Source organism: Puntigrus tetrazona, chromosome 16 (genome assembly GCF_018831695.1).
Source record: "Puntigrus tetrazona isolate hp1 chromosome 16, ASM1883169v1, whole genome shotgun sequence".
NCBI lineage: Eukaryota > Metazoa > Chordata > Actinopteri > Cypriniformes > Cyprinidae > Puntigrus > Puntigrus tetrazona.
In genome coordinates, this window is record NC_056714.1 from 17,048,574 (window position 1) to 17,060,086 (window position 11,513).

Below are 11,513 nucleotides of genomic sequence, written 5' to 3' on the forward strand. Positions count from 1 at the left end.
CTTTTTGTTCTATTGATAAATAATTAAATCTTTGTTTTTAAATATGTAGTAGACCACATTAAAGCTTTGTTGTCTTTTTAATTACTTTCTCAGTGTGACATTTTTAACTTTCCCTCCAAAACGAATTTATAAAGCGTTACTTTGCAAATGAATGAAACACCAATGTCATTAACACTGTGCCAAAGTATGAAAGCTTGTTTTCTTATATAATTCTGCAAGGCTATCAAGCTAGATATTGTGTTTAAAGGCTGTATTCTTTAAGTTCTATACACACATCAGAGAAACATACCTGCACAAGCTCAACAGAATGTTTCTCACCTAAATGTGAACTTATACAGTGCATATTTATTTATTTATGCAGTTTTTGTATTTTTATGACATTTCTGCACAACAGCAGGATCCAGCTTGTTCCTCAATATATATCTGACTCTGGAGATCAGTGAAATTATGCCACTCTTAGCAAACGTAGAAAATCCCCTTTTATTCTACAGGGAAAGCACAGTGGGCTCCTCAAGAAAATGCTACATATTATCAGCATAAACCTTTGCAGTGAAAAAAAAACATAAAAAGTTGTATATAATCTGTTCTAGTGCTGCTTTAATGACACCCAAGCTAAATTAACTGCACAAGTACAATATTTATTTTGAATATATACTGTACAATATTAGTTTTGAACAAAGGAGCTCAAAAAAAAAAAACCTCAATAGAAAAACAGTAAAGGCACTGGTAATGTTCTGCCAGGACAGAAGGATGTATCTAATTAAATTAATAAATAAAATAAAATAATTTTTTTGTTGCTATCAAACAAATGCAGGTCTTTGTAACTTTTTATTCATCAAAGAATCCTGAAAAATAATAGATCATGATTTCCACATAAATAAAAGTAGTATCTGTTTTAAACAATGATACTAAGAAATATTATTTGAGAACCAATCGTAATGATTTCTGAAGGACCATATATGATGCTGAAGACTGGAATAATGGCTGTTGAAAATCCAGCCTTTCCATTACAGCAATAATTACAGCTGCTTTGTCCTTTTTTTGCATAAATTATAGTCATAGACATATAAGCAGTAATGGATTTTGTTGTGGCCTAATTTTCAAAATGCAGTCACGTATTTGAGGTTACTTGGCTCTCGTAGCACATTAAAATATGTCTGCTTTGCCATTATGATGATGATGGCTTATTTTTCTAGAGAGATCTGCCAAGACTGATTTGCAGCAGTATAGTAAGAGAAAGTAAGAGGAAAAGAGTAAAGCGACAGAGCAAGAGGTAAAATGAGTACAGTGATTGGCAGTAATTAAGTCCTATTGCAGTGTGAACATTTGATGGATCCATAGTGTATGTGTCCAATGTAACAGCGTGCATCGTGGGACTGGGATGTAAGCTGTTCTTATATTTTGATGAGTGTCTGCTGATGGACCTGACTCGCTTTCCAGAAGGCAGAAAGCAGAAAGTGTTGGTGCCGGCTGACTGAAGTCCTTCTTAATGCATTCAGCTTTCCTGAGACAGCATTTAGAATAGATGTCCTGGATTGCTGAGAGCCGTGTGCCCATGATCCTTTGAGCTGTTTCAACACCCTCTGCAGAGCAGCTGCTATGCCAGGATATAATGCCCCTGTAGATTGAGTCTATAGTACACGTGTAAAAGCTAGTCAGAACTTAGATGCATGAGGAAGTGACTTCTCTGGTGGGCCTTAATAATGGCTATAGATACTCTGTTTACTTAAGAGTACTGAAGTGAGAATAATGCTGTAAGTGGCTACACAGAATGAGACCTATTTGATTAACAATTAATTGATAATTGTTTTCTTATATTTATGGCTGTATTTATATGCATAGTTTGTCTGTGTTTAAATGAACAGAGAAATCTGAGACTTATTTCGTAGGTTGATTCATATCTTGCAACTTGGAACAGGCACAAAGGTAAAATTTCATCATCATATATCAACACAGTAACTCAATAAACACAAGTGAGTGGACAAATGCACAATGAATCATGCCTCATTGCATTTTCCAAGCACGTACTGTGATATTATAAGCCGTAGTTAATAATAGGTATAAAATCAGGCACCTCTTATCGCTACCAGACACATTTCTTATATAACTCTCCTGAACACAACAGACAAGCCTAAGATAGTTTGCTGGTCTTAGCTGGTTTATGGTAATTTAAGATGATCAAACTAATATGTCTGACTCCCAGCTTGCCTAGTCTTTTGTTGACTAATGAAAATTTACTCACCCCCATGTTTTTCCAAACCTGTATGATGAGACGTTTCTCAAATAACGTATGTTTCACAAACAAAAGAAAGTTGTACAGTTTCGAAACAACATAGTAAATCATGACATAGTTTTTAGTTTTATCAGAACTATTGCTTTAAGATAATTTTAGGTTACATAATGTTTCATTACTTGTGCTAAAAACACAAGTCTTCTATCCAGCCATCTAGATTTCTTTCTTGAGTGGAAGTCTGAATCAGAAGAGAAATATGCAAAGATAAAGCACTATTTACATCCAAAAGCAGCTGAACTGTAAAAAAACGGGTTAATTCTAACCGTTAATTCTAAGATTTAATCAAAATATTTATTATTAATTGTATTAATAATATATAATTATAAATATTACCTTTTTGAGGTAATATTTTTTGAGGTAATAGGCTACACTCATCTACATCTTAGATGGCCTGAGCACGAGTGAAATGCAGCAAATTAAAATTTTTAGGTAAGCTATTCCTTTAAATTATTTTTGGACCAGATCAAGTCGATTACATAATCAGCAGCATGTCATTATTCATTCCTCAAGAGATACTGACGAGATTAAAAGCAATTGAAGAAAGCATAATGTCATCCCACCTGATGTGCTACAGATACTTCTGATTTTGCTGCCAGTTCCGTGATCATTTAGCCAAGAAAACAGTCTTCTGTTACTGCCAGTTTAATTCAGTTTGCTCAGAGGCTACTAATTCTTGTACTAATTTGGCCAATAATGGCAAATGCTAGAAATTCTTTGTTTTATGAATATACTCAGAGTCTGGTTCGTTGTTCTTTCTTTTTGAACTAGAGTTGGAAGGATATCTAACTGTTTTGAAGGTTTACATTACTAGCTTGTTTTATATGATTGTCAAAGCAAACTACCATCTTTTCAGCAACACAGAGAGACAATATTTTGACTTGCAGTAGGTCTGTAGAGAGCTTGAGAGGTAGAGAATTTGGGAGGTAGAATTTTTGAAAACCCATCACTTGAAACAGAGGCAGGTCTGCACGGAATCCAGAATAGATTACACCGTGATGGAGTTATATGGGCATGTGTGTGTGCAATATAGTGAGAGATGTGTGTGTGTGTGTGTGTGGGGAAGAGGAGGAAGGATGCTGTATTCTGGTTGCTTTTAAAGTGTCTATGAAATGGGGCCAGCTCCATTCTGCAAGAGACGAGCTGAATTTTTGGAGGAAGTATACACAGGCTATAGAGACAAATACAGACGCTCACAGAATTTTTGACTCACACTTTTGAGTTGTAACCAAAACAGCCTTTCATCATTCCCCTCTGTGAAGATACTTTGTATCACCTGAGAGATGGCTGTGGTGAGGCCACAACAACTGTGCTTGGTGTGTGTTGCTGTTTGTTTGATCGCGGTCCCAAAAGGCACACGGTTTCATTCAAAGAGACACTCGTTTGCCTTTTTCCTCAAGCCTAAATAATTCAAAAAGCCTATTGTTTCCTCTGAAAGTACATAGTTTAAGTGAACTCAAAAACTGCGTTTAATGATAAATTATATATTTTTATAGTTTCAGCACGGTCAAAGGTGGATCTGCGGAGGCCAGACTAGCGAACGTTGAGTTTCGGTTAAGACAGAAGCTTCTTTCTGAGCATTTATGAGATGGAAGATCTGCTTGTGTAACTTTACACACTCATTTCGGCATTGCCAAAGGCTTCACTTTTTTTCTTGACTTTTACCTGTTCATCTTTGAGGTCATTCATGTCAAAAACAGAAATGACATCTCATATCGCAATATGATCTCTCTAATTATAACTCCAACCTGCTATCTCATTAGTGATGCTGTCATGTATGTGAGTAATAATTCTTTTGTCACAAAGTATATGTCTGTGTAAATGACGCAAAACACAGCATTACAAGACAATATAATGTAACTTGGGTGGAGCACATGAAGTAGATATAATTAAAAGTATTTGGACTGCTCCAAAATTGTCGTTGGTCTCGTTTATTTATAGTTGTCCTGCAAGGTCAATAACCAAGGTAGATGATAAAGTCCCTAATGGTGGGTTAATGATTTAGCTTAAATTATTAAACTGATATTTAAGATGGATAATAGAATTTCATTAATAATTAAACTCTGAATTTGTTTTAAATGTCAGGCTATACAGATATTCAGTGTCGTTTAAGCAGATTTGTATGTGTGTGTGTGTGGGTGCACACCCACACACACACGCACACGTATACAAATTTGCTTAAACGACAGTGAATATCTATATAGCCTGGCATTTAAAACAATTAAAATATATTTTACTTATTGTACTAATTTTATATTTATAAATTTGCATTTAGGGATTCTAATGTTCAGATTTTTACATTAAAAAATGTTCTAGCAACCAATCAAACCAATAAAGTATTCATCAATTTGTCTAATCAGATACAATCATATATTATTTGAAATTTATTTTTAGCATGATTTTTTTTCCCCCTGAAAAGTCCTTCCGAACATCCATGCATATAAATTCTGTTTTGTTTTTAATTAATGCAAGTGTAAATGTCAGAATGCTGTGCATTTCAGTTTTTATTTGATACACATAATACAAAAATATAATAAAAATCTGTGGCTATGCTATATTTATTAATAAACAGAGTTGTTCTGTTGTGTTCTGTATAAGTGCAGTTATTAGTTTTCTTCAAAGGTGTGCCCACAGATTTTCAGTTATATTTGTCACAAAATGAGCCTTTCTATTTTGGTCTAAGCTACACTCTTTGCAGCTTGCAATTCTTCATAAAAGCACTATACAGAAAGGGCCATCCACCAGTGAAGGTGAATGCCAATGTGATTGACAGCTCCTTTATACTTCACAAGAGAGAGAAAGATGAGCTTTCCCGCAGACAGGAAAGCCCAGACCCAGAGACAGATCAAGAAGTAAGTTGCTGCTCAGTTTTGGATCGATAATATCTAAAGGGAAAAGCCCACTGGGAGGCTCTTGAGAGGAAATAGCCCAGAGGAAGCAGGTAATAAAAAAGACAAGTGCTTTACACAATACAGAAAAGTGTGCTTTAATAAAAGCCCCACAATTTCTGCCTTTGAATTCTTTAAATGGTATAGATGATTTCCAACATGAACACAGATGATATGGATTGGTTATGTTGCTATGCACTGTGAATATATGGTCAAAGCATACATATGCATTTGTGAGTATTTCCCAATTTGTAGGTTATAGAGTAATGCGAGATCATGTGAGATGTAATAATAATAATGTGAGTTGGAGGATGAGCTCCAAAGAATTTCCCACGGCTGGCTAACTGCAATTTGAAACTGCCGCTCACTAGTGTAGTGAGGCTCTCTGTAGCTCTCATCTGGGCTTTCTTACAATAAAACAAATATGTTCTCAAGTCGCTGTCATGAGTCCAAATCAGGTCTAAAGTCTAAGGCCCTGTCAATAAGATCAAACCAGAACTGTGCATTGCGCAGTAAATGTGTTTTTTTGATTCTGAATTAGCGTTTTGAATAAATCAGTAGATTTGTTCATGAAGATGATGACTTGTTTTGTTCCTAAATGAAATACAACAAATTGTTCATTTAAACAGATTAAACGGGTAGTCATCCCCTACTTGAGGAACACTGTAACCTGTAAAAAAAGTCATTGGGACAGTCAAAATATAAGTAAGCAATAAATGTGTGTGATGGACTTCCTTTGCTTAAACAATGGTTGTATTCTGGAAATATATTTCCTTTCTTATAGACCTAAAAATGTGCGTTGTCCCAAGTCGGTTGCTCCATTAATTCTTAGTTCTCTGCACTTTTTCATTGCGACATTTTAAACTCACTTTCGGCAGAAGAGTTCAGGGCAAAGTCCAACACGCAGTTTTCATACAGTTAAAAGATGGCTATGCTATGAGTGGATGGTTTGTCTTTATGCCATTTCCTGAAGTCTTGTCCTGTCTCTCCCAGCCTTGACGAATATGGGTGACAGTGCGGTCCACGCATGGAGTGATCAGGATTAGCTTTAGAATCAGAACCACACAGGGGACCACCAGAGACAGCATGTATGCTGGAGGCATCCACCACCTATATGATGCAGGTTTCAGAAATTTGTCCCAGCCATACAGAAATGTGTGAGCGGTACAGAGAAGCAGGGTAATGTAGCCCAGTTTGGACTGTAAAAGAAAGGAACATAAATTATTTCACCTTTGTCAATGTGTGAAAAATTCAACACTGAAACATTTTTGATACATTTGTACTGATCAATGCAGTGTTTTCAGCTCTCAGTCTGGACAAAAAAACAACAACAAAAACCAACAATGTCCATATTGTGTTATGCTTTCTAAACTTATTACTATAAAACTCTTGAGTGAGACACAAAATAAATGCATAAATATATTCCACAAACTGACAATGTAATACCTGTACAAAACTGAACTCCCTCCAGTTTAGGGAGTTGCTCACAGATGGAAGGGATGTAATTCCTAATAAGACAAACAGCCCAAATCCAAGAATTCCCATGGAATAGTAGGAGTCAATACGCCAGGCTGCCGTATTGTCAAATTCATAGGTTTTATTATCTTTTACCTGCAAAACACCATAAGTTAGTTTCACACAGAGTCTCCTGACATGGCTGCATCAACACTACTGCAGCCTTCTTTCTTTGCCTGACCATTTGGGCTGCATTATGCACATATTACCACACTGTGACATGAACATGTGGGGGCGTGTTTGAATGAAGCATTTTAGCCATGTCTGGATCAGCCTTTTTTTTTAGACAAAATAAATCCTTTTGAGCTTTGTAACTTTGCAGGTCTTATACATGCACAAACAGTTCCGCACACACACAAAGAAAATAGAAACTGTATCATATGACCCCTTTAAGATGCAGTAAATGATTTCTGAGAAACACTTCTGATATCAAAAATCGCCAAAACAAACATGCCCGTACCTAAAAAGGATTTTATCATACCCCTACCTAAAAGAATTATACCTGTCTTTATATAAGAAAGAAAGAAAGGGAAGGAAAGGACAGGAAAAAAATGCAATATGGATTGTAAAGAGCTGTTCTGCCCATATTAGAATAGTATTCAACTTACCAGTGATATAGTGTAGACATTTATCCTGTAGCGTACATAATATCTGATGGGTATAACTAATGTGTAGAGAACATGTAGAAAACCGAAAGCCAGCGCTAACAGACCCAGCTGTTTTCTACACAGCATCCAGCGATCCAACCAATCAGGGAAGCGACGGTATTTAGTGCCGTTATAAAGTTGCAGAAATCCAGCCAATGCACCCGGCAGATAACACAAGGACAGCATCACCAGAGAGACGATGGGAAAGGTCTTGTTGGCCAGCGAGATCATAATGCGAAAAGCGATGTCTTTACCATTGGTAACACGCTCATAGATAACATCTCTTGTGAGCGCATAGAAGAATATGAAAGCTGTTAAACAAATGGCAATGTTGAAAGGAAGTCTCCAGAGAGGAAAGAGCTGCAAGGGCAGATCTTCTAATTCAGCAGCCGCTCGGAGAGAGCCTCTGTCCAGGGCAGTGAAGCCAAGACTTTGAGCAATGTCCGTCACTTGCTGCTTAGCGTCAGCACGGTCTCCACAGATAAGTACCTAAACAAATGAAGGACAAAAGCAGTGTAATGGAAAAAAGAGATAATTAACTTAAGATGCATTGTTGTGTAATGTATACATTTTAAATGTTGGCTATCTGCTGTTCACAAAAATGTTGGTATTGATGCAATGGCATTAACATGACATAATGAATATTACTTTTATGCCATTTTATGTTTATATTAGTAATATATTGTTAACATTTTAAGTTATAGTATCGATTAATTTAGTTGCATACATTAATATTAGATTGTTTATTGTTATGAGAGGGAAATAAGAATAAGTACTAGTAGAATACATTTAGAAATCAGATAAACTAGAAATAATTTTTTTTTTGTATTCTTTCATTCATTCAGAGCTGCGTTACACATTGCATGAAAGGTCATTCTCTAAAATCCAAAACAGGGGCACTTTAATATTAATTATGGCACATATTAATACATTTTTAGGATTTGACATTGATGCATTGTGAATTAACAATGAAAAATAGTATATTTATAAATTCTAATTAAACATGGTACAAAATTAGTTTATGATACCTTTCGCATTAAGTAATGTTAAGAAATCAATTACGATTAAATTACGCTTGTATTGTAAAGTGCTATCACAAAAACTACTCATGCAGCAAACTATTTTCATTTGGTTTGATTGCTTTTGATTTATGCTAACAAGTTGCCATTCTGTTGACCTACACAACCTTTTGAAACAAAATGCTTCTTTAATAGTTTCAGACAGCAGTGAAATATCCTCTGGGAATTAAATTTAGTTCACAGCAATGTGCAGTGTGAGCCTGAACAATACAATATGTTGTCACAGTTGGCCTTTGGAAAAAAGAACAAGAAATTCTAATCAAAATGAGAAATAATAACAAATAGACTGCTTGGCCGGGTGTGACTATTCATTTGTATTGAGAAACACACAAACAGGTGTCAAAGAACATACGCACTAACATAGCAATAATAATAGTTTGCCAGAGCTCAGATTCCATCTGGCCAGTTTCTCAACCACCACCTGCTGATATGACTTTCCTACAAAAAGACTCTATCGCTAAGAGGGAGACATTTGCCTCATTACATGAACAATGAACTGAAATGCTTATACATGCATTAATGGCTCTTTTGTACTTTGTACAGACACTGTACATTTTTGTTGTATGATATATGTCATATAGCTGCCAGACATTAGAAATGAAGTATAATATAAAGTGGTATGCAATTTATTATGTCTGATTTGTCTTTTTTTATTCATACTATAATGACAAAAGCTCATACAAACACCTTCATTCAAAGCTGTTTTGTTAGGCAGTCTGTTCAGCTTGATTCATTCAATTTTAAACAACTGCATTCAAAGCAGCTTCTTTGTCCCTGTTGCTTAAACGATTAACGACACCTTCTAAATTACAATCAGAATTTGTCAAAATGTCTTTATTTTGGTGAATTTTTGGGTGCATGAAATATATATATAAAAGAAATACTTTTTGCATGTTTACATTGATGTACATGTTTTACCAGCCTGTAAGTATATTCAGTCCATCCGAACGAGTTGTGTTTATGTGTGTTTTACCTGTCTGTTTGCATCTAGTCCACCAGACTGCAATGCCCAGGCTGAGATGGTGTTGAAGGCTTTGACTACCGTTGCTTCCGGAACCAGCTTGCTTAGGTATTCTGCATTGGATTCTGGGTACAGACCCCTCTTGAGATTATTGCTGACGTCTACCAGCACCTTTCCCTTAAGGTTTGAAGCCAGGGAGCTCAAAAATCTATAGTGCTCCCTCTGCACAGCCACGAATACCACATGTGCATCACAAGCTGCTTCTGCATGAGTCATGACCTTTGACCCCTTAGGCAACAGCGGAGAGTTTTTAGAGGTCCTGGATCCATATACAACTCTGTATCCCGACTGGAGTAAACGAAGCCCCAGTGAGCGTCCAAAATCACCTGTTCCAAAGATGCACACCGTCTCCGTTTTATGCATCTTTCCACTGAGATCTGTCATTGCAACCGAGTCTGAATTCATTTCTAAAAAATAAGAGGCAACACCATACTTCATAAGGAAAACATAGCTCAACTAAAACCAAAGGTAATGCTATTGCAAAGTGTGCTAAAATAACACCATTTACACTTTAAATTTCAGATTTGATACAAGTGCTGTGACTGTAGATGATTATATTTCTGCTTGAGTGATTTTAATGCTCGTTTTTTTTTTTTTGTCCACCACAGGCAATGATGTTGTAATCAAATTTAATTACAGTCTGCATGTAGTACATTTTGGTGCACGGTTTAATTTATTGTTTATTTTGCTGCTTCAAAAGTACTGCTGATATAATGCACAATACACAGATTATAACCTAAAGGCAAAAAATTACATTTAAATAATCCTTTAATAACTTAAACAATTTTCTAATTGTAGAAATTAAATTAAAAAAGAATCAGCAAATACTCACTGATAAAGATACAAGAAATATATTGTCTCTGAAAAATCCACGGATGTCTTGTAGAGTCAGATCCTGACTGTTGAAATCACTGACTAAGGCTGTGATTTTATTGCAGAATTTCTGGATGGTCTGTGCCAATAACTATCGTCATATCCACAAAAGCTGTTTGGCAACGTGGTGTGATCATCAAAACCAGCGTTTACTCTTCTTCTCAATTCCTTCTGGCTTCTAGCATTTCTTTGTCAGACTGAGGCTGTTCCTCGCCTGTGCTGGTCTCTTTATAAGCATGTCAAAGGCTTTTTTTTTTTTAGGAGCCTGTGACCTGCCCACAACTTAGTGGGGGTTTAGATTTGGAAAAAAAAGAGAGAGTTTGTTTTGGTACTGGATAAAGTCCAATGTGGAAATTCCAGAGCAACTGTAACTCTGTCTCACTCTCTCTCTCTCTCTGTATGTGTGTGTTTTGAAAGGCACATAATGTTTGCTTGGATTTACCTCTTTTGTGCTTTGAGGCCAAGGCCTGCCTGGAAGTAAGTTGCGCAATAGCGGAATAACTGCGGCGGTCTCTCAAACCTTCAGAAACACTTTGGTTTCCTGTATAAACATCGCTCTGCTATAAATCAAAAAGGAAAAATAATTGGTCTGTTGTTTTGCAAATTTATCCACAAGACTTTCCGTAAACAAAGTAAGCTTTTTTTATTCATATGCTTCATGAAAAACAAACAACTTGTGTGACATGTACTCCTCCCAGAATCTTGAATGATACATTGAATACAGTTATCGCAGCATGCATGATCTTCTGCACACCTCCACTCATCTGCGAAACCCACAGATGTGTCATCTAACAGCAATAAGCACATGGAGATTATTTATGATGACTTTAATAGATCAGCAGGCCGCTCGTATGTATCCACATTAAGACTACCTCGCCAGGGTTAAGACTTAAGGGGCACAGTCGCAGCATGACTTCAGTCTTGCATGATCAGCAATACATCATACACTGTAGCTCCTCATTACTCCTGCTCTACTGGCTGAGAGACTTCTTTGTCATTTATAATTATAACTGCATGTGCCTGCCTCTGGGCCACCCTCAACTTGTCTCTCCTGAATAAGAGTGTGTGTGTTATGCTACACAAGCATGAGAAAATGAATCCAGACGATTGTTTTCTAAAGGATGTTTTGAATGGAACGCTGACCCATATCTAAATAAGCACACATGTTACAGGTATGCGTGGGACTGCTATCGTAACAGA

General features: G+C 36.3%; 1 protein-coding gene across 1 annotated transcript; it reads right to left on the reverse strand.

The window, feature by feature from the left end:
* Window positions 1-4,776: 4,776 nt before the first annotated feature.
* On the reverse strand, window positions 4,777-10,526 carry steap4 (STEAP family member 4). The gene is made up of 5 exons (XM_043260697.1): window positions 10,273-10,526; window positions 9,393-9,847; window positions 7,302-7,829; window positions 6,625-6,789; window positions 4,777-6,377 (listed from the first exon to the last, which is right to left on the reverse strand). The coding sequence occupies exons 2-5, from the start codon at window positions 9,843-9,845 to the stop codon at window positions 6,108-6,110; spliced, it is 1,416 nt and encodes a 471-aa protein (XP_043116632.1). The 5' UTR covers window positions 9,846-9,847; window positions 10,273-10,526; the 3' UTR covers window positions 4,777-6,107.
* Window positions 10,527-11,513: the final 987 nt, after the last annotated feature.

Coding starts and splice junctions, on each gene's coding strand:
- steap4 (XM_043260697.1), bottom strand. CDS start 9,845: ATGAATTCAGACTCGGTTGCAATGACAGATCTCAGTGGAAAGATGCAT. Junction 6,790..7,301: donor ATGTCTACACTATATCACTG/GTAAGTTGAATA, acceptor GGTGTTTTGCAG/GTAAAAGATAATAAAACCTA. Junction 6,378..6,624: donor GGGAGTTCAGTTTTGTACAG/GTATTACATTGT, acceptor TTTCTTTTACAG/TCCAAACTGGGCTACATTAC.